This window comes from Odontesthes bonariensis, chromosome 24 (genome assembly GCF_027942865.1).
Source record: "Odontesthes bonariensis isolate fOdoBon6 chromosome 24, fOdoBon6.hap1, whole genome shotgun sequence".
Lineage (NCBI taxonomy): Eukaryota > Metazoa > Chordata > Actinopteri > Atheriniformes > Atherinopsidae > Odontesthes > Odontesthes bonariensis.
Window position 1 is genome coordinate 4,396,584 of NC_134529.1, and position 23,568 is coordinate 4,420,151.

The 23,568-nt window shown below is 39.9% G+C and overlaps 1 protein-coding gene and 1 long non-coding RNA gene across 2 annotated transcripts in view; one reads left to right on the top strand and one right to left on the bottom strand.

Annotated features, from left to right (window-relative positions):
• Window positions 1–12,336, bottom strand: part of LOC142375299 (uncharacterized) — a 47,862-nt gene extending 35,526 nt beyond the window's left edge. The window contains exon 1 of the long non-coding RNA XR_012768918.1: window positions 12,229–12,336. This is a non-coding gene — a long non-coding RNA (uncharacterized LOC142375299). The remainder of the gene's footprint in view (window positions 1–12,228) is intronic.
• Window positions 12,337–13,279: 943 nt separating this feature from the next.
• Window positions 13,280–18,543, top strand: atf3 (activating transcription factor 3). The gene is made up of 4 exons (XM_075459380.1): window positions 13,280–13,429; window positions 14,491–14,746; window positions 14,842–14,949; window positions 15,873–18,543. The coding sequence occupies exons 1-4, from the start codon at window positions 13,380–13,382 to the stop codon at window positions 16,161–16,163; spliced, it is 705 nt and encodes a 234-aa protein (XP_075315495.1). The 5' UTR covers window positions 13,280–13,379; the 3' UTR covers window positions 16,164–18,543.
• Window positions 18,544–23,568: the final 5,025 nt, after the last annotated feature.

A 23,568-nucleotide genomic window follows, 5' to 3' on the forward strand; every position in this document is an offset into this window, starting at 1 on the left:
CTTAATCCGCCCATCAAGCTGCGCCCCGCCCGGTGAAGCAGGCGAGGAAGAGGGGGGGATTTCCCGGATACCCCGTGAAGAAGAAGGAGGAGAAGAAGCTTAACAAGAGGAGGAGGAGGAGGAGGAATAAAGCCCGAGGAGGAGGAAGAGCGGCAGCTTCCCGGAAAGGATGATGTCATCCGGACCAGGGTGAAATAAATAAAACAAACTACTGAGAGAAAAAGTGAGATCACATAGAAACGTTGTCAGAAAGCAACAACAATCAAACATGTGGTGAAATCAAATGAAAAAGATATTCTGAAAATCCCTTAATTAGATAAATGAAATGTTACTAAATGAGATAAAGTAGGTATAAATGGAGTTCAGCACATGGTATTTGGCCTTATTTTTATTTTTTGCAGATATTGAATCATACACATATAACTGTTATTGCATTTATTAATACATTTCTTATACAGTCTATATATTTTATAAACAGGAATAATCACCACATTGTTATAATTTTAAATTACAAATGAATAGAAATTAAATGTTGCTGTGTCACAGAAACAATAATAAATACACTTTATTTATTTATCCTGTGTGTTTTGTTCTATATTTCTCTCCTATGTTGTCCTCCTCTTCCTCCTCGTCTCTTCTTCTCTGCAGGAGCTGATTACGTCAGCCGCGTTCTTTCCGGGAAATAATGCCTCTCGTGCTCCTGGTGTCTTTACCGGGTAGCCAGCAGGGAACCGGGAATAGTCACCGGTAGGACAGCCCAGCCTCCTCCTCTTCCTCTAACACTTATCATCATCGCCACTTTTATTTCATTTCAAGCACGAGCTCATTTATACGGGAAGCAGGAAAGGCCAATTTCTCAATCAATAACAAACAGTAAATCCTCTGTTGTTAATCTGGAGGTCTGACTGAGGCCGGATTATCAGACAGAGGAGTTCATCTATTGGCCAAAAAAGTTTTCCTTCCTCCTCCAAAACTGATGCGTCATCACTAAAGCAAACACAGAAATGTTTGCTGGTGAAAGTTGTCCACAGAAAACAGCTCCTGCTCATGAAGGTTTGGGTTCAGCTTGTTTTCCAAAGCTTTGACTAACGAAGCCTGAGACACGAGGACGAAGTTAACTGCTGTCAGGCGATGCTGAACCGGGTGAGACTCCTGGGTCTGAAGCCCACAAATTCCCTCACACTGATACTTCTGCTTTGCTCTGCATGTAAATAAACTTGTTCAACGCTTCCTGAGACGTTCTGCTCTGATTTAAAATGCTTTTCTTTTGTTATTGGGGGTTTTGGCACTTGTGTAAATAAGGTTTTTATCACTGAATACTTCATGAACCGATCAACTCCAAAAGCCTAGAAGATAAATACTTTTTTTTTTTTTTGGGATTTCAAGTGTAACATTTTTGTTTTGTACAGAGTGAAAAAGCCAAATAGCACCATGAAGAAAAATTGAAACTCAGATAACTTTGATCAGCTTATTATAAGGGATTATAATTATATAGGCAGGGCAAGGCAAGTTTATTTGTACGGCACAATTCAACTACAGGGCGATTCAAAGTGCTTTACAGCTACATTAAAACAGTAGAAATAAAAAGCATAATTTAAATTTTAAACAAAAAAGAAAGAAATAAGAGCAATAGATAAAATCAGGAGTTAAAATGTGATTAAGTTTGAAACTCAAGCTTCAGATTTGGAGCTTTATTTAAATGCAGCTGAAAATAGGTGTGTCTTCAGCCTGGACTTAAACACACTGAGTGTTTCAGCTGATCTGAGGCTTTCTGGGAGTTTCTTCCAGACATGTGGAGCATAGAAGCTGAATGCAGCTTCTCCATGTCTGGTTCTGACTCTGGGAACTGATATATAAGTATATAAGTCATATTATCATTATAATATGACTTGTTTCCAACAATCGGCAAATGTCAGATGATGTAAAACCCAAATCTTTATAAATACTGTGGTACCTAATCAGTATCATGGACTCCTAAGCAATCAGAAAGTTAAAATAACAGATGCTCAAAGAGAGCTAAGATGGCTGTGTAGTTTGTAAAGTAAATGCAGTGAAATGAACCGTGGAGGTCAAATTTAAAGTCTGGAACGGAATTAAAGCTTCCTTGTTCTTGCTTATTGGATTGATTGAAAGGCAAATCAAAGTCCCTGGTTTCCTATGAGAGATATTTGACACACTACTGTGAGATATTGCAATGTTTCACTGTGCAGAAACACAAAACTCTGCTTCAAAAAGGCACATAAACAAGCCACTGGTGCTAAGGAATGATGGAGTTCATATGAAACATTTCGGCTGCCATGAGAAGTTGTACATTTAAAAAAGGGGGGGCAGAATTTGGTGAAAATACCTCGCCGACAGTTATGCGCGTGGATGGAAAACTCACGCTTGTGTAAATGGTAAATGGCACTTTTCTGGTGCAGCTGACCTCTCAAACACAGGCTGAAACAGCCAGCAGTGCAGGAGACATTTCAGGGCAAGTCAGAAGAACAAATTAAATCAAACAGCAGCCGTTTCTGAAAGCAAAGATGAACCTGTTAGGGAAAAGAGGCCTCAGCAGCACGATAATGGGCCCAGACTCTGTGAGCAAAGCTCTGTATAAATACAGTCCATTCAGTGTTGCCTTAGGACAGACTTCATAAGGGCAGTCGCATGCAAGATGGCCTAAGAGTGTCCAAAAAGGGGATAAAAAGACTCTTAAGAGCAACAAAAAGGATTTACAAGCTGCGATACTTCCCAGAGGAGGTGGTGCTCAGCTCTGCACTGGAAAAAATCTAAATCTTACCAAGTATATTTGTCTCAATGAGTATCTCATTACACTTAATATAAGACACAACTGCCTAACAAGCACCATTTCAGCCAAATATAGGGACTTGTTTTAATACAATACATCTTGAATATCTTGTTAAGTGAAAAAGTCTTGAAAAAAATTGTTTTGAGTCACATATCATATGAAACAAGTTTTTTTTTTCATTTGAAGAGGTTTTAAAGCTAATTTCAAGATCACTTTTATCTCAAAAGTCCTAAATATCACATCTTATTTCAAGAAATCTTGACAAGCCGATTTTCACTAGTTCCATTGGCAGATTTTTTTGCTTATTTCAAGCAAATAATGTCGTGTATTTGTTGTTTTTCTTACTTATTTTTGGAGGGGCATTTTTCCAGTGTCTCCTGCACGCAGACGTGGAACGGGTGTAAGAAAAGAGCGACTTTGAGCTTTAAGCTGACATAAAAGTGATGCCGACCACAATCTAAAGCCACAAAGTTTCTCACTCTGAGTGGAATCGTTTTCATCCCAGTTCATTCATCACAACCCCATCGGCTCTCATCACGTGTGGAGTTTGGATTTAAAATGCTCACCGGAGTCATGAACCCACAGCCTTTTGTCTCAAGTCTCCACGTGCGTTTTGTTTGACGTTTTTAGAAGTTCACTGAAGGGAAGGAGTGGTGATTATTGTATCTCTGTCTCATCATAACATTCCACTCATTTCAAAACTTACCTGCCTTTCACTTTCTCTTCTACAGAGAGCCGATTCTCAGTATGAGAAACTACCTAATATCCTGATTCCGTTCTCTCATAGTGAAACTAGCTCTAGTTTTCTCTATCAACCACCAGACTGCAGTTTGTTGAGCAAACACGCTCTGCGGACCAAGAAGTGAGATGAAGTGTGTTCACAGGCGGAAGTGAGAGCAGGTTGCTGCGAACTCATCACCTCTCGATTAAAATCGGGAAAAAAAAATTGGTTTATTTGTGGCTGAGGATTACGGCTGTAATGAAACAATAAGATAGGAATTTTTGAGCAAATGAAAAGTTGAACTGTTTTAAGAACCTTGGAGGAAATATCAGCAAATTTATATTCAGGTTGGATCATTTCTGTGCTTGAAACAGAGACTGATCTCAGACTAAGTGACTTCTACCTTCAACATTAGGCCTTCTAGTGTTCATTAAATGATTCAAATGGTTAAAATTTCACTCCTCCTTTAACGCTCTACAGCCCCGAATTTTAAATTCAGTGGGACGATGAATGTCAAGCCGAAGGAGACAAAAACCTTTTTCTCTTGATATTAAAGGATGAAAAGCACTTATAACACAGTTTTGAAGGATTCCTGTTTGTTTGTTTGTTTGTTTCTTTAAATAAAACACCGTCCAGTCTGAGGTTTTATTTTTATCTGAAAAGAAAGTTCCGGATTTAAGTGTTTATTGATAAAGTTAATTATTCAAATGTCCATTAAAAAGGTGCCTTCAGAAATGCATCTAAATTTTCTTCTGGTTCTTAGCTCCTGAGCTACCAGTGAAAAAGTGACTTTGGAGCGCTGGTATTTACTGTTTTCCTTCCTCGTCTAAACCGAACTACCTGGTTCTTAATGCTGAAACCTGACCAAACAGTTAAACTGAACGACTTTAGGCCTTCTAGATTAAAATGGTCAAAAGGTGTAAACGTTCACATTCATTTAAACATTTAACAGTTTCACTTTTAATGTCGGCGAAGGAGTTTGTCCTTTCTTCCCACACTACGTCAACCTGAGGGCCAATATGGCACTGACACGAAACCCTTAAATACAAAAATAGAGGATGTAATATTTAGCTGGTGGGTAAACACTCCTATCATGTGGTATTAATAGTCAGTAGTGTCAGCAATGACTTCACATTGCTGCATCAATCTGGATTACGGCACTGACCTCATAAACTTTTCAGCACCCGTCTGCCTGCTGACAGACAGAATGTGTGTCTGAGCGTGTGCATCTGGGCCTCTCAGGCCAGGCATCTCCCTGATGTGTGGAGTCCCAGGAATAAAAATACAACTACAAACATGTCCGCTCTCACCAGACCAGCGGCGTCTTTTAAAAGATGCCCCACCTGAGACTGGAATGGGAATCACAAACGGGTTTTTACAAGCGGAATGTGCTGCAACGGAACTGATTATGTTCAGTTTAATTCAACCATCCTCCTCCAAAAATCATCCCCATGGCCTATAATTACAGTCAAAGAATATAATTACAGTCAAAGAATATGAGACCTCTCGTAAATGTATGTGATGTATTTTAGTCACAACCATGATGCTTTTAAACCCGACCAAGTAGTTTGGATTTGGTGCTGGAAGTGATGTTATTGTCACGTTATTGACAGAAAATAACCCACAAGTAAGTAATCTAATTAATCACATGATTTCCCTGATTAATCACGATTAATCAATTAATTAATTAATCAATCCAAAAATGAATCCAAAAGTAGCGTGTAGCTTTTAGCATTTAGCTTTATTTTAAATGTGCTGCCATATGAATGAAAGTGCCATAACATTTGTTGTGCAAACACACTTTTAACATCAGCATCTTTCTGTAGTTTTTATGTAGAAGCCTCGCTCCACTGTCTGTTTCCTTGAATGACTTGCTGCTATCAGTTGTGTGTTTTGCCTTTAAGTGATATTTTAGACTGGAACTACTACGCTGAGAAGACAATTCAACTTGGCAGAGTTTACAGATGACTTTGGTTCTGTCGACTCCGCCGTCTGGAAGAACTTTAAAATGAAAATGGCCGAGTAAAAGTTCCGTACCCTTCTCCATGTTTGGTGGATCCGCCGATTACTTTCTTTTCCGGTTCCACAGCAGACAGCAACAGACTTTTACAAAATAAAAGCCTGTGGGCAACAGACTTTTACAAAATAAAGCCTGTGAGCGACAGACTTTTACAAAATAAAAGCCTGTGGGCAACAGACTTTTACAAAATAAAAGCCTATGAGCAACAGACTTTTACAAAATAAAAGCCTATGAGTAACAGACTTTTACAAAATAAAAGCCTGTGAGCAACAGACTTTTACAAAATAAAAGCCTATGAGTAACAGACTTTTACAAAATAAAAGCCTGTGAGCAACAGACTTTTACAAAATAAAAGCCTGTGAGCAACAGACTTTTACAAAATAAAAGCCTATGAGTAACAGACTTTTACAAAATAAAAGCCTGTGAGCAACAGACTTTTACAAAATAAAAGCCTATGAGTAACAGACTTTTACAAAATAAAAGCCTGTGAGCAACAGACTTTTACAAAATAAAAGCCTGTGAGCAACAGACTTTTACAATAACAAAAGCCTGTGAGCAACAGACTTTTACAAAATAAAAGCCTGTGAGCAACAGACTTATACAAAATAAAAGCCTGTGAGTAACAGACTTTTACAAAATAAAAGCCTGTGAGCAACAGACTTTTACAAAATAAAAGCCTGTGAGCAACAGACTTTTACAAAATAAAAGCCTGTGAGCAACAGACTTATACAAAATAAAAGCCTGTGAGCAACAGACTTATACAAAATAAAATAATAATAAAACCTGCATTAATGCGCAATAAAATATTTGTCGGCGTTAAATAATTAATGAGTAAACGCGTTAATAACATGTTAATAACGAGTTAATAATGCGTTAACTCGCCCAGCCCTATTATAAACAAACAAACAAAGACTTGATGGATTCATTCCCTGATTGGAAACATTATTGAGCCCCGACATGACTAAATACACATTCACATGATGCAGCTGAAGTTCAAAATTTGAGAAACAACCTTTCTATCCGCCATCAATCTTGTATACTTTGATAGAATTCAAGACTATTAAAAACATCATTGTAAATAACTGCTGACACTATCCTCAGTTTACTCACTTGTAAGTTACCTGTCAGAATACATTCTCACTGCACCACCTGAAACTTTAATGAAAGGATTGACTACTGATTCTAAAAGGCTATAACAGTCTGAAGAAAGCGGTTCGAGGTAACGGAGTTACACGACTCTAAAACAAAGAAATACTGTTGGAATGAAACAAAAGTCAGTGCAATCGTGCTAATAGACAAAGCCTAACCTCTGCAGGACTCTTTAAGTCATGCGTTTTAGTGGGAGGCTTGTTTCCTGTCTGCTCCAGAAGGAGCAGGACTTCTGGATCATTGTGCTGTTGACATTACACCTTGTGCTTGTTTTTGGATCTAGTGGGTTCCTTCTGCATGAATCACTTTCACTAGAGTGAAACCCCAACCTGTCTGACTGATATTTAACAAGACGAATCTCTCGTCATTAAGACGTTCAACGATAAAAGTAGCTGCAGGCGATTCAGGTGATTTCTGCACAGCAAATCAGATTGGCTTCAGATGGGCTGATTTCCCGTGACCTCCAGCATGTGTCTGGGGCATAAAAACAAGGCTCGAGGTCCTGTCGTGTGACGTGGTTTCAGTTAGAAAAAGTTTCAACCTGCAGTGGGGCTTGGAAATATGTCTCCCATCTGGTTTTGGATGAAATCACCATCTTCACAATGAGCTCTCACTTGTCTTCCTGCTCCTCTTTTCACTCTCGCTCAGTCCACAGAACAAAAAGAAAATCCTAGAGATCCACCTTTGGCTCTACAGCCCCGAATTTTAAATTCAGTGGGACGATGAATGTCAAACCGAAGGAGACACAAACCTTTTTCTCTTGATATTAAAGGATAAAAAGCACTTATAACACAGTTTTGAGGGATTCCTGTTTGTACAGTATATTTACTGTATATTTCAGATATCTTATACATTTTCTTTTATTCTTATTTTATATATATATATATATATATATATATATATATATATATATATTTTTTTTTTTTTTTTTTAATTCATATTTCATATTTAATTTTAATGATCTTTTTATTGGTAGCAGGACAAGGTGTACAAAGTGTACACTGTGTATGATTGTGTATGTGACATAAAACTATCTTGAATCTCTTGAATCTTGTTTTGAGGGATTCCTGTTTGTTTGTTTGTTTGTTTTATTTAGATAAAACACCGTCCAGTCTGAGGTTTTATTTTTATCTGAAAAGAAAGTTCAGGATTTAAGTGTTTATTGATAAAGTTAATTATTCAAATCAAGTCTATTAAAAAGGTGCCTTCAGAAATGCATCTACATTTTCTTCTGCTTCTTAGCTCCTGAGCTACCAGTGAAAAAGGGACTTTGGAGCCCTGGTATTTACTGTTTTCCTGGCCGAACCTCGTTGTCTTCCTTGGTTCTTAATGCTGAAACCTGACCAAACAGTTAAACTGAGCACAGAAGTGAAGGTTAAAGTAAATGTAAGTACATTTAAAGTGTTGTGGCCTAAGTCTTGACCTTCTGAAACCTCTCTTTCAGAGCATCCTCTGCACCACATCTGTTTCTGACCCTATTTGAGTCCCATCTTATCTGACACACACAGACTCAAACACTTCACTGTGAAAGCTGGGATGGTGTATATTTATCAGTGAAAGTTTTTTTTTACATTTAGTCCTGTTATTTGTGCTGCCTGGATGAGTTTTGCAGAGTTTTCCCTCCTCTGGATGATGCCTCCTCCTTTGGAAACCCCCTCCTCCCGGATCTGAAACTGAAGACCTGACACACAAACCCATCGGGATTTGAACTTCTTTCCCTGGCCTTTGGTTTTCCAAACAGACCAGAGATCTGAGCATAAACTCGGCTCTGGGCTGAGAGCTGTTACATACCACACATACCGCATGAACGGTAAACATATTTTGCCAAGGTGGATACACTGAGCTGGCAGGGTGGCCATAAATCTATTCTGATGCATTAGTTCATCTGCAGAATGATGCGCATTTAAAAACCTTTTGGACTTATTTTATTATTAAAATTGACTTTTCTTATGGACTTATCTTATTTTTTGGACTTATTTATTCTTTAAATTGCTTGTTTTTATGCTGCTTTATGCTGTTCTTTTAAATGCCCTGTCTTTATGTAAAGCACATTGAGTTGCCTGTGGTATGAAATCTGCTATATAAATAAAGATGCCTTGCCTCATTTAAAGGAACTGTAATATTTCAAAGCTAGTTTATGGTTTCAGTTTTCAGCATTGGGCAATCCATAGATCCTATATTTCGTTTCCTGAGAAAGGGCGTTTATCCGTTTGTTCAGGTCAGCCTGCAGCCTCGCTGTCCCAGATTTGATGTTATCTGTTTAACTATCAACCCTTAAACTGAAAAGATACACGGCCGTGTGGTCTGATCAGCAGGTGAACGCGTGTTTCCACCATAAGGCCTCTCTGAGCAGGGGAACACCATCCGGCTGATTATTAACCGCTTTATTGCTTTTACAGCTGGGTGTTACGACATCCCAGTTATATGACTTCCATGCAACACACATGCAATTTCTGCACACGGTCGAGACTTCCCTGGAAACTAAGGAGGAAATGGTGTGAATAAAAAACACACATATGTCCAAACAGCAGAAGTTTCTACATCAGCTGTCACACATGTTGGAAGTCGTGTTTCCTGTTCGTTGGAAGCAAAGCTATGAGTCCTCAAACTGACACAGAAAATTCTGATAAGTAGTATGAACATTTCAGAATACCTTAAGAAATATTTTTTTCTGAGAAAGCCTTGGGTTGGTGAAACTGAAAGCTAAAAAAAACTATAATTTACTGGCAGGCGGAACTGGCAGTTCCTATATGACAAAATAAGTGGTTTTGAGCTGGAAATGCACTGAAAAAAACAGCTCATAAGGTTTACGAAAGATTAGATGATTTAAGTAAGATTGAATGCTGCAATATCAAGTAAATTTTACTTACCATAAAACACAACAGTTTTGAAGATATTAAGTAACATTTACTTAATTACATCTAAGTTTTAAGTTAAATTAAGTTAAATTTAGTTAAACAAATTAAGTAAAGTCTACTTGTTTTTCATAGGCAGGAACATAATTTTACTCAAAATTTTAAGTAAATTATATATATATCTGTAGTATTTACTGTTATGAGGTAACTTAGTAGATTTTAACGATACACTTTCAGAGTAAAGTTTATGTACATACAACTATTAAACATTTAAATTGTATGAGGAAACCTAAGTAAAACTTACTCTTCCCCCATAATTCATGTATTACGTTAATAAAATGTTTAATTTTACTTAAGAAGCTCTAGTTCTTACTGAATCTTAAAAATACAAGGTAGAGATTATGACAGTTACTCTAATAGAGTTTACTTTTTTCAGTAGGTCACAGGTGTTGGGACTAAACAAAGAGACTCCCATCCAGACCAAAACTTGCACCTAAAGAACTGGTTTAGGTTTTAGCACAAGAACCTCATGTGTGCTTTAAAATTCCAGATGAACAACTATTAAGTCTAAATCATCTTCAGCGGTCGTAATTTCTGATGATATAATCTTTAACTGTCTTTAACAAATGATAAGTTCTTACAAAGCCGTCAATATGTGGACACAGCCCCTGAATTCCTCACATTCCTGGTGACATTTTTCCTTTAATCTGTAACACCAATGCTACTTCAGGTGCTCTGTACAGAATAAAGCACAGAAGCACGATGACCTCTTTAGGAAAAGTTCCACTCAGACGACTTTTCCCTTGAACAATCAGCTGTTTCTAATCGTAGACCACAAATACGGACACCCCTAGCTGCCATGAAATGATAGTCACAATGAAACCAGCTGAATGAGTCTGATACTCACTCTCTGTGACATTACAAAAGTTGGCTTCAAATTAATTTGATAAAATCACAACTTTTCCTCTCGTGGTTCAAGACATGAAGGAAATGTTGCCCAGAAGAGGCAAAGTATGACCAGCAAAACAGACTGGACTGTTATGAAGTAGATAACCCCTCAAATCAAATTCAGCTGCTAGTTAGGCAACTTAAGCCTAATTATTACTGCAGCTCCTTTTAATTCAACAGCAAAAACTTGTTTTAAGACTGATTCTGTGAAAGAAACGTGTTTATCACAATTTATGCCTGTTATAACGTGAGGGGATTACACTGATTACTGAGCAGAAGTCTTGAGCCGCCCTCGCTTCACTATATATTAACCAGAAACAACAATAGGTGCAGTGATTTACTGAGACATGTGCAAACATGAGCTTTGTATCCCTCAGCCTTTTCTCCCTGTTTCCCTTCCTTAAGAACGGCTTCCTGACAGCCACCCTTCCATGGAGCCCATTTCTGATGAGGCTTGGGCCAACAGCAGATGGATCAGCTGAAGGTCCAGATGCATCTCTCAGCTCCTGTGTCAGGTCTTTGCTGGATGTTTTCCTCTTTCTTAAGGACATCACTTTCAGATCCTGTTCATCTGCTGGAGATAGTTCTTTAGGCCTGACACTTCTTCTTTTGTCCTCCACTTGTCCAGTTTCCTCAAATGTTTTAAGGACACACTGCACACCATACTGAGATATGCCAAGTTTTCAGCTAACAGCTCTTTGGGAATCACCTTGTTGCTGCAGAAATCCTGTTTTCTGTCTGTCACACTGTGTTATCTTTGCTGTTTTTCACACATGCAGCTAAAGAAATGGGAACAAATGATGCGTCTCTGTGACAGGCTGCTGGGAACAAAGTAAAGATGCAATTTAAAACGGCTTCTTTGCTCAGTTATCTGTGGACACAACACTGGTTCATCCCTTGAGTTAGGAGCCTTTTTCCTGCCTGAATGATCCATGGGTCAGAGTTAAAACACATTCCTCTGAAGATGTTCAGGTAGAAGGACAGAAAATGAGTGAAAAAGCAGCAAATATCCAAAGAAAAACTTTGAAAGACCTTCAGAAATGATTGAGAACAAAAAAGTATTTTACGCAGCAGCATATCTAAAAAAAGTCTTTGGCTATAAAAACAAGATAAAGTCAGTGTATGAAAATCACATTTTCCATTTATTATCTCCTCAGCGATTCACGAACAAACATTTCATCCGTCATTCCAGACACTTGGTTGCATAAGGCATCATGTCCGAGTGTAGTTTACATTCTGCTAACGACATAACCCGGGAACCAGGAACCAAGCTGAACAGTTCCAGTCAGGAAGAAGATCAGTCGAAGTGAAACGCTGTATATAAACACAGTCAATTTACCATTTTCACAAAAACAAAACACATTCCTCAGATTCTGGGCTGAAAATGAGTGAAAAAGCAGCCAATGTCCAAAGAAGAATTATGAAAGAAAGCCTGGAGAACTATTGCTCAACACCACTTTAACAGATTTTCCAGGAAGTCTGGCTGCTTGGAAGCAAAATGTAAAGAAATGAGGGCTTGATCGGGACTTTTTCTCAATAATCCGGACAAAATATTCGCTCAATAATTCAAAAATCGGCGTGTTTCTGAAATAACAACCCGCTTTCTCACTGCAAATCCTTTGCAGCAGACGAGTAAACAAGATCATTTGATTAGCACAGATTAAAGACGCACGACATCCACATGTGATGTTACAGTCAAGTCACATCACTCCCAAACACTCCACAACAAAATAATTTCCCTCACCTACCGACCAGACGTCCCTTAGCATCTTCTCATCAGGTCAGAAAGTCTTTTAAAAATCTTTTGAAAAATAATCCAAACATTTGGAGGAGAAAGTAACACACCCCATCTCCTTCATCCTCCCCTCTGCCTCTCTGTCTAACCTCATGGTTTTATACTCCAGCTGGTGACATGTAACCACACAATAAATAACCGTCTGGTGTCACGCTGCCCGAACGGTCTCATTCACTCGTTAATGTGGAATCTCTGGGATGGAAATCCATGTCAGCGTCGAAACAGGGTGATGAGACAGAGGAGAGGAAGAGGGCGAGCAAAACGTGTGTTTGTAGTGATTCAAAAGTTGAATTTATTTAGTCGTTTATGACTTCATTAAGCGGACATTTGAGTGTGTGGAAGAGGAGGAGGAAGACATCCAGACATGGAAAAGGGAGGCGAGTGAGCAGAAGATGGAGGGAGGGAGATTGGATGAAAGACGGTAAAAGGACAATGATGATGAGGGGATAAAGGGAATGAAATAAAGAGGTGAAAGGGCCGAAGGGATGTTGGATGTTGGAAGTCAGAGAGGGGGACAGAAATAGAAGTACAATGGAAAATAAAAGAGAGGGAAATAATAATGGGGCAGAAAAAGTGGAAAAGTCTACCTAAAGATGGAGGGATGAGCTTTAAGGCGTTTAGTGGAGAAGAGAAAAAGTAGAAAAGCTGCATTTATAAGACAAAACAAAGTAAAAGGGGCAGGAAAAAGGTGGATGGACAGAGTTATAAGACAATATGATTAAAAGTTGGTGTGGAGAAACAGGAGAAAGAGGAAGGAAGGACAGTTTTTGGGAAGAACGGAGTGAAAATCTGAGGAAAGAGGATGGAGGAGGAGAGCGGAGGAGGGGGAAGCCTGTCCTCTTATGGCAGAGCAGCCCGGAGCTGCTGATTGCATCATCACAGGATCACGGCTCTATAAATAGGATGATGTCACCCCTCCAGTCTCTCCCCCCTTCTTCCTTCTCTAGTAGATCCCTGCCTGCGTCACCGCGCCCCGCCCCTTCGGACTCCTATAAAAGCGAGTGATGCAACTGAGCGTGCACAGGCGCAACTAGAGCCAGCGGAGACACAGGGCGACACAGGAAGAGCGAAGCGGCCGGCTCCGTCACACCAGGCTTTAAATGATCCACGCGCCCACTTTATCTGATCCATTCCCTCAGAGCTTTAACAGGTAGGTGGATTTTTACCCTTTTTTCCTCGGGAATGAGGAGGCAGGGAGGGTTTAAGAGGCAGAATGCTTCGGTGGTTATGTCCCTGTGGGAAGCGGAGAGGTGAATCCGTGCGCTCCGCGTCCCGGGACGCTCTCCCAGCGACGCGCTTCTGTGTGTCGGACTGAATTCAAACATAAAATATAAACAGGTGGAACTTTGTTTTTAGTTTGCAGCCATAAATTATGGATGCGGAAACTTTTTTTTACGTTTATAAAACTTTTTAGATTTTTTTTTCACATATGCGTAAGACTTCCTTTGATTTAGATCTGCTCTGTTGCAAGATTTGAGAACAATTTTCCTGCTTTTTTTTTTTGTTGTTTTTGAGAGAAGATCAGCATTGTTTCGCTGTTTTTATAATTGCGGAAATGATTTGATGAGTGCTGGAACAAATATACAAAAACAAACAGATTTGATATAAACAGCAGCAGAATCTCCCAGTAGCTTATCATCCACCACAGAATATGATGTTTGAATAAAAGTGTTTGTTTTGGAAGGAGCTGATGTTTCATAAACTTCATCACAATCTTATCAAACTGTCGGACTATCTCCATTAGTCCCTGCTCTCTTTAGATAACACTCAACCACGCCTATTCACGATTGCCTTTAACGTTTTTATGGCATTTTTCCGAAAGGTATAAACTTTTTGTTGCTCTTAACATTTTACGCAGTCAAAGGAAATTTGACTCTGGGAACCAAACTTGTTTCTCCTCCTTCCCCGTTGGCTCGTTGCGCAACATGTTGACATCCAAGCAAACTTACAGCTTTGTTTGATCTCCATATTGTCCCGAGGTCATTATTACTCAGCAAAACCGTATCATTATTATGTCCTCAGAGATTCTAAACAACTTGTCTGTGGTTGCTGATGATGGGTTCACTGGTTTTCGGATTCCTCGCACAAAGTGTTTTTTTTTTCTTTTATCATTTTTATCATTATTTATTTCATCTGGGTGTCTACCTGACCCAATGTAAACACTCTGGTTCTTTTGGTCGCCATGTAATGAGTCCTCTCTCCTGTTTCCAGAATGATGCTGCAGCACTCGGGTCCCTCGCTGGCTGATATCAGCTGCTCCGCCATGGTTCCGTGCCTTTCCCCGCCGGGCACGCTCACCCTGGACGACTTCACAAATTTCACACCAATCGTGAAAGAGGAGCTCCGGCTGGCTATCCAGACCAAGCGTCTGTCCAGCGGGCTCAGCGCCGACGTGAGCTCCGACGGCGCCAGCTCCAGCTCGGACCGAGCCTTCGAGCTTACGCGCGGGTCTGGGGTCAGGAGAGAGGTGAGGGAGAGGGGCACTATGAGTGCATTTTTCATGTTTGGCTCATGTTCAGGATTCTTTCTGGTTGTAAACACTATATTTCTCTCTGGTTTCAGGCGACACCAGAAGAGCACGAGAGGAGGAAGAGGAGGAGGGAGAGGAACAAAGTTGCGGCTGCAAAGTGCCGCAACAAGAAGAAGGAAAAGACAGAGTGTTTGCAGAAGGTAGATTTCAGCTTCCGTCAATTTAAAGGGACAGTTCGCCTCTTTTGACATGAAGCTGTATGACATCCCATACTAGCAACATCATTTCTGAACATCTTCTTACCCCCTGCTGCGTCCTGTGAGCAGAGTTCCAGCCTCGTTTTGGTGTTGATGAAGGTAGTCCGGCTAGTTGGCTGGGGTTTAAAAAATAAAGCGTTTTGCTTCTCAAAACAATATGCGTTCAAAAGAGTAATACATTTTCATCACAAAATCGTTCTCCAGGAAAAAGTCAGACCTCACAATCGCTTGGCCCTATTTTCTCTCCCTTCGTATCACTGCCTGCTGTGTAAACCGTGCAGACCGAAGCGCAGACTGAGCAGTCCCCTGCTTCCGAGCAGCAAACACCGTAACAGGCGCGGCTGTCGGCAGGTGGCTGAACGCATTGATACGAAGGGAGAGAAAATAGGGCCAAGCGATTGTGAGGTCTGACTTTTTCCTGGAGAACGATTTTGTGATGCAAATGTATTACTCTGTTGAACGCATATTGTTTTGAGAAGCAAAACGCTTTATTTCTTAAACCCCAGCCAACTAGCCGGACTACCTTCATCAACACCAAAACGAGGCTGGAACTCTGCTCACAGGACGCAGCAGGGGGTAAGAAGATGTTCATAAATGATGTTGCTGATATGGGATATCATACAGCTTCATGTCAAAAGAGGCGAACTGTCCCTTTAAGAGGCTAAATGGGAAAAAAATTTAATTAAATTTCACACATTCACCCCACAGATGAACTTATTTACTAGCTTGATTTCCTGATTTGTTATAGAAATGTGACTATTATATTATATATACATTTTTTTTTTTAATTTTGGACAAATAAATAGCTCCTCACTCATGTTGGCAAAGCATTAACAACGGCGCCTCTTCCTCTTTTACCACTTCAGGAGTCAGAGAAACTGGAGAGCGTGAACGCAGAGCTGAAAGCTCAGATCGAGGAGCTGAAGCAGCAGAAGCAGCAGCTGGTCTACATGCTCAACCTGCACCGGCCCACCTGCATCGTCCGAGCACAGAACGGCCAGACGCCCGAGGATGAAAGAAACCTTTTCATCCAGCACATCAAGGAGAGCACCTTACAACTCCACAACCTCACCTCCAATGTGTGCACCTCCACAGTAGCACCACTGGATGCAGGAGTTCTGAGCCTCGATCACATCCAGTGTCCCAGTCCTCTATGATTCACCTGGTGTTTCTGTCCCTACTCAAAGACTTGCCATCCTTCCACCTGCCGCTATCCATGTAGCACAGACTGTTGGCGCAGCAGGAGGAGTTGCCACATAGACTTACGACCCGAGAATGACTACAGAAGACTCCTCGGTCTGATTCACTGTCCACAAAGCTGCTAAAGAGAGTGTTTCAAAGTGACTTCACACTCCTTGAAACTGTAGCTGCAGGTCAGACATGAAGCGACGTACAGTTATCTGAACCATGACATGCATTATGTGTTTTTTTTTTTTTTTATGCATCAGTCTGGGCCAAGGATGCCAAAGCACTAAAAACAAAGACATGAACAGCTTTTTTTTTTTTTTTTGTAATTTACTGGCATTTTGAATAGGATCTCTTCTGTTTTTGTACCAAAGTGTGATTTCAAGGTGATCAAGGCACATAGTTTAACTGTTCACCCACAAGCAAAGCAGATGCAGACTGACTGTGTGAGCATGCAGCCTCAAGGCTGCGAGTCTCTGACTTTAAAAAGACGTTGGCTGTGTACGAAACCGCATACTTCTCCCACTACTCCACTACTCATACTAACTTTTTGAGTCAGTATGCGAGTTTGAGTAAGCGAGAAGTTCCCGGATACATACTAGATTCGCCGAAATGTCGGGTATGCATCATGAGGTTCAAACTACCCAAGATGCAACTTAACGTGACGTCGCCGATCGTCATTTCCTGTCAAAATGTCAGTTTCAAGCTAGCTACAACGAGGGTAGGTTCACTTCCTGTTTTCAAAACAAAAGCACCAATTGTATCATAATGGCTTTCCCTATGATAAAAGGCAACGGGTATTTTATTTTGTGAAAATAACTGGAAGTGCGTTGCTCACTGCGGCTAGCTTTAGTTGCGCCGAATTCCTGGGAACAAAATTGTAAACAGCCGGTATTTTGTCAGGTTTTCAACACGTTGGGGATCTAAACGACTACTTTCTCACCTGAAAATGTTTCAAATGTTGCTAAAGTTTACAGAGTTTAGAGCTTAAACGAAATCAGCTTCAGGCCGGCTGATTTCGGCTCGGGCAGGAGCGAAATGCATTGTGGGTAAATGCTCTGCATACTGTCTGATCGATGAGTATGCAGTATGGAAGTATGTAGTATGCGGTTTCGAACACAGCCGTTGTTTGTAATTTGTGTATGACTTATAGTATATTTATTGAATGACTACTGTTGGATCTGATGTTGCTGTAAAACTCGGTCTGCTCGTTCTTTACACGATGTCGATAACTAAAATCTGCTGCTACTACTAACCACTCAGGACCGAGGCAGGCAGGAGACGTTTGGCTTGTCTGTCCCCGTCTCCGCGTAAGTGAAGTGCATCCGGCTGTTTGTTGTTAGTCAGAAGCAGGCGTGTAAGGGAAACTGCAGACGGAATGATGATTCTGCACTTATTGTAAAAAATATTACGCTATAATCAAACATGCAGGTTACTTTTCTGTAGAACTCGAGGTTTATTTATTTGTGTGTTTCCTCTTAAAGTTTTTTTTTATTTCACATGAAGTGTTATTTTTCAGTCTTGTTGTTTTCTACCTAAAATCTTATATATTGTATGAACTGCGCGTCGTCTCCGTGCTGCTGTATGTGAACACCGTATGCCTCTCTGGTGTTGACAGAGCAAAAAAAGAAAAAAAAGTATTTTCTAAAAAGTATTTATTGATAACATTTAGTCGGAACTGCTGCATCAGCTTGTTGCTCGTCTTCTGAATCATGCCAGAAAAAAACCTGACACATTTGTTTTGAGCTTCATTGGGATTCGTGTATAAACCCTCTGCCAAATACGTCATTCCACTTTCGTTTTTTTTCCGTCTCTAATCGTGCAGGTTTCAAGTGAACTAAGTGAACTGGGAAACTAATTATCCAAAGATTTTAGGGTGACGTTTTTGGAAATGTTCGAAAACAAAGTCGACACAAAAATGCCCCCCCAAAGCTAAAAGGGAAGCTCTGGTTATGGGTAGATTTAGGATTGTTTGGCAGCACATTAATGAGGATGTTAAAAAGTTGGCTGCTTTGTTTATGGTGTGGAATATGTGAGCTGAGACCTTCTGTCATGTGGTCAAAGAGGCGCAGGCGTCTGGATGCTGTTTCTGTGATTGTTCCATGTCCCGCAGCCAGTCAGAAAGCCCCTTAGCACTGAGTTGAACTTGTATTTGCTCTCCTGTGCCTGAGTCCACTGCTGGAGGCTGTTTGGTTTCCTGTCGCTGCTCAACTGTCGAGCATCTTAGCCTAAATTAACAAGTTGTAGAAAATCAGGTACAGCTGCACTTATATGACCACTGTGTACTTCCTCCTTTGATCTGTTAAGTTTTGTTTTTGATACATTCTTGAATAAAATATCTTCTGTTAATAATTTCTGCACATTTTCCTCCAACTTTCTGAGTTTTTTTTTTGCACATTAGCTGCTTTTACACTCATTCTCAGTCCAGTCCTTGTACCTTGTTTCAGGGGAATGTGCTTGTTTTGTTTTGTTTAAGCCACTAAACTCTGATCTATGAAACATACAGGTATGAAAAAGGCACCTAACTCAAGGGATGCACCAGCCTGTCACAAGTACACATAACTTTGTTATTTCTTTTGCTGCATCTATGAAGGATGGAAAGAAGTATTTTTGCATTCCCAAAGAGCTGTTAGCAGAAAACCTGGCATGTGTCAGCATGGTGCGCAGCGTGTTTCTGCATTTTTCTTTGTAATCATAAATAATTGCACCTATTTTTTTTTTTGTTTTCCTGGAAATATATCAAAAAACGAGGGGCGGCTCAAGACTTCTGCGCAGTACTATATCACTTCTTAGATTCTAATGAGTTTTCTGGACATTTTGAAATCAGAGAAATCTTTTTCCAAAGGCTTTTTCACTCAAGTATTTCATTTAATTCGTCCCTTTTTTGGGAATAACAGAAAGGGCATTTGATTGTGTTATATCCATAAAGAAACAACCTTTTTTGTAGATAATTATTTTAAAATACATATTTTTCCCATTGGAACGAGCAAAAATTCAGTTTAATGTTGAGAGCACCCTCAGCAGCTGTGGGATATTGCACACGTATTACACTTCAGTTACTTCAGTTAAGTGTTTTAAGAATGTTGTGCATGAAAATTATCCAAAAACACAACTTTTTCCTTCGAATAGATGCAAATTTATAAAGCAATCAGCCATTCCTAAATAAATACAGGGAAGCTTCTCTCTTTTTATCTCATGTTTCTCAGAGCAGCTGTGATTGTGTTGAAGCAAAGAACAAGACTGGACATGTCAGCTTTCTGCAGCTCATCATGCATGACTGTCTGTTAACCGTGGAAACATGCCTTATCAACACGAGATGTTCAGAGTTCCGCACTAAAGAATGAATGAACCTTCTTACATATCAGATTTCTTCCTTCTGAGGTCTCGGTAGAAGCACGAACTGAGCTCAGTGATGAAATCTGTGCTCGACATGCTGAAAAAGTGCTGGAAAATAAAATTATCCAATAATTATAGTATATAATTATCCATATACCCCATATTTTATCCATATACCCCATATTTTATCCATAAACCCTATATTTTATCCATATACCCTATATTTCTTATTGGTTCAGTCTGCTCAGTTAAATTTATTTTGACTTTCATTGTTAAATGTACAAATCTGTTTTTATTTAGTTTACTGATGTTTATTATTATTATTATTATTATTATTATTTACCCTACTCTTCATACTGTAGATTTGTTTATAGCTGATGTTTATTCTCTATTTATATTCTATTCCATTTCCTTGTTTGTCCTATAATTGTTTACATATCTTTTATACTGTATGCTGCTGCAACACAATAATTTCCCGAATTGGGATGAATAAAGTATCTATCTATCTATCTATCTATCTATCTATCTATCTATCTATCTATCTATCTATCTATCTATCTATCTATCTATCTATCTAACAATTCCCAGATGACGAAAAACTAAGCGAGACATTTCTCCTTTAATCTGATGCGCCGGACTCACAACAATAACACTTTGCTGAAAGGCGGTTTATTACTTCAGAACAGAAACGGCTTCAAGCATTCAACTCCACCCTCGTGGTTCACCGCAAGATACTTTCAAACCAACACTGAGAAAAGCTCAGTCCAAGTCTGCTGGTCTCTGCTTGAAATGGGACATCTGATGTGGGATGACCCCACCTGCTTTCAACCGCACTGGAACGAACACAAACATCTAAATACGTCAGCACCGCTTTGTGTCCAAAGTGTTGCACTTTGATGGGTTTGTAGGTCTATAAGGTAAAATAACAAACCTAGGAGCGCTTATCATGCTCATATTCATGGATTTAATGTTAACCCCCTGGAATATTCAGCCCTAAAAAGTTAGTTTACACATTAAAAAATGAGTGTAGTTTACATATGAGAAGGTTGTGGGAAAGATTAGCTGAAAGATGGTGCTGTGCAGAGTGAGAGAGTGGGTGCTGCTGAGTTTTATTTTGAGTGATGTTTCAACCTGCCTTCGTGTTGCTTGATCCATGACTGGTATTTTAATTATAACATACACAAATAACATTCTTCCCGTGTCTCTCCTTTCATCTCCACCTTTTCTGTTGCTGTTCTTAAGAATGTCGGTTTAAAGTGACATTTGCTTTCTTTTGTTTGAATGTGTTGCAACGTAGAACTTTTAGAAAAACTTGAAGGGAACACTGTTTGTTACTTTTATCGATGTGCCAAGTTCCCCCCGAGGTTAGACTTCACAATGTTCAGAGAAGCTGTGTAAAACCCAAAGAGCTACATCTCAGACTCTCTGGGCCTCAGTTAGCATGTTAAAGGTTAAAGGTCACCCCAAGGTCAGAAACCCAAGAGCTACATCTCAGACTCTGCAGGCCTCAGTCAGCATGTTAAAGGTTAAAGGTCATGACAGCACAGTTAGAAACAGACTGAGCAGGTGTGGCTTGTTTGGAAGGGCAGCAGGAGAAAGCCTCTTCTCTCTAAAAAGAACATGGCAGCACAGCTTAGGTTTGCAAAGCTGCATCTGAACAAACCACAAGACTTCTGGAACAATGTCCTTTGGACAGACCAGACCAAAGTGGAGATGTTTGCTCATGATGCACAGCAGCACGTTTGGAGGAAACCAAACACAGCATATCAGCACAAACACCTCACACCAGCTGTCAAGCACGGTGGTGGAGGGCTGATGATCTGGGCTGGTTCTGCAGCCACAGGACCTGGGCACCTCGCAGCCATTGAGTCCACCATCAACTCCTCTGGATACCAAAGTGTTCTGGAGTCAGATGTGAGGCCGTCTGTCCGACAGCTAAAGCTGGGCTGAAACTGGCTCATGCAACTATTGATCAAAATACAAATTTAACTAATGACAATAATGAAAATGATTAAATTATTGGTAGCAAAGACATATCTAAAAATACAAATGGCCACACTGATGCAATAAATACAACACACTGGGATATAAGTAGGCGTCCGAAACACATTAATCATATCTTTTCTTTCAAAGGGATGACCTCCTATTGGCTGAGCTTCAGATTCTGCCCCATAAACAGATATTATTAAAAGAAAAATCAGCTTATGCCATATTTTTAGAGTCGAGCCAAGGTCCAGCTGCCCTTTTCTTTGGCATTAATTAATTACATCAGGGGACAATCCGGGAGCAGAAATATCGGTGGAGTGAACGACATCTGGCCCAAAAGGCTTTTTAATGCAAATGTTTTTTTCTCATGAAAAATAATGGTAATCATGATTATCTGTATTCTCAGTTTGTTTTTTTCTGTCTCGTCTTGCTCCACTAGACTCCATCACTGTAACGCTCTTTTAACTGGACTTCCCAAAAAGAGCATTATACATCTGCAGCTCATCCAGAACGCTGCTGCTGGAGTTTTAACCCGGACTAAGAGATCTGAACACATCACAGCAGCTTTAAAGTCTTTACTCTGGCTTCCAGTCAGTCACAGAATAGATTTTAAAAGCCTGCTGATGGTTTACAATCTGTGATCTGTTCAGAGAATATAAAGCCAGCAGAGCTCTTAGATCCAAGGACTCAGGTCAGCTGGTCCTGTCCAGAGTCCAGACTAAACATGGAGAAGCAGCATTTAGCTGTTATGCTGCAAACAAGTGGAACAAACTGCCAGTGGAGATTAAACTTTCACCAAATGGAGACATTTTTAAATCCAGGTTAAAAACATTTCTTTTCTCATGTGTCTATGCATGAAATCTGCACGATATCTTTGAACTTATCTGGACTGTTGCTTGTTTTTAAATTCATTTAAATTAATTTAATTGTTTCTCTTTATATTCTTTTATGTATTTTTAATGCTTCTTCTGCTCGCTGCTGCATTTTTTAATTTTTTGTAAAGCACTTTGAACTGTTTTGTACATGAAATGTGCTACAAATAAATTTGATTTGATTTGATTTGAATCACAGAGCGAAGGCACGGACACAACAACGTAGAGAATTTATTGATCTGTCATGTGACGAGCTCTTCTCAGAAAACCACGGCTGATTCTCATTTGAAGTGGAAGTGGAAATAGGAAGCGCGGGTTTCAACAAACACTCGAACAGGACACTTCACCCTGGGTTCAGCTCGGGTTCAAAAGCACCATAAAGCGTAGGTTAAGTTGTACTGGGAAGTGATTCTGGTGTTTTAGCTGCTTTAGTTATTTCACAGATCATTAAATCATTAAATACAGTGGCCTGAGGTCCCAACAAGTTGTTGCTTGTCTTCAGTGTATTTCGTGTCATATGCAAAGTTCACGTGCACACACACACACACACACACACACACACACACACACACTGAGGTCAGGGGTATGTGAAGGAAAGATCATGTGTCATTCTCTTGATTAAGGGTGAAACTGATGAAACAGTCACAAGCAGAGGCAGGCCAACTGATGAAAAAGCAATGTCATAATCTCCTGTTTGCAACTTCCTGTGAGGTGAGCTTAAAGGTCACGGCTGAGCACAAACACACGTCTGGAAGTATTTCAACTTCCGTAGGTTGGTCACCTAAAGGGCTGAAGTAAACTGCATTGAATAGGTCATGTAAAGTTGTTGATTTTTTTTTTTATGGATTAGTCAAAAACATTTCCCATAATTCTGAGGACGTAACACCTGAAATGAGGGAATCTATTACACAATTAACGTGGGAGTTATGTGCCAAAAGATCATCTAAATATGTGTTATTGCCTGGAGTTCCTCTCCATCTCCAGGAACTGTTCCGTTCCTGCGTCAGATGAGGACCTTTCTCAGTAATAACGCAATGAAAATCTTTGATGGAAATGTACAGTGACTGTTCGAGACAATGCAACTTTAGGGTGACCAGTTGAACACATGGTTGCAGCAACAGAAACAATCTTCCCCAGCACTGGAAAAAAACGCCCCTCCAAAAATAGGTAAAAAAACCAACAA

What these genes read in the sequence shown, in the direction of transcription:
- atf3 (XM_075459380.1), top strand. Translation starts at nt 13,380, where the DNA reads ATGATCCACGCGCCCACTTTATCTGATCCATTCCCTCAGAGCTTTAAC. An exon ending in TTCCCTCAGAGCTTTAACAG is followed by an intron (nt 13,430 to 14,490) that starts GTAGGTGGATTT and finishes TCCTGTTTCCAG; the next exon opens with AATGATGCTGCAGCACTCGG. An exon ending in AGACAGAGTGTTTGCAGAAG is followed by an intron (nt 14,950 to 15,872) that starts GTAGATTTCAGC and finishes TTACCACTTCAG; the next exon opens with GAGTCAGAGAAACTGGAGAG.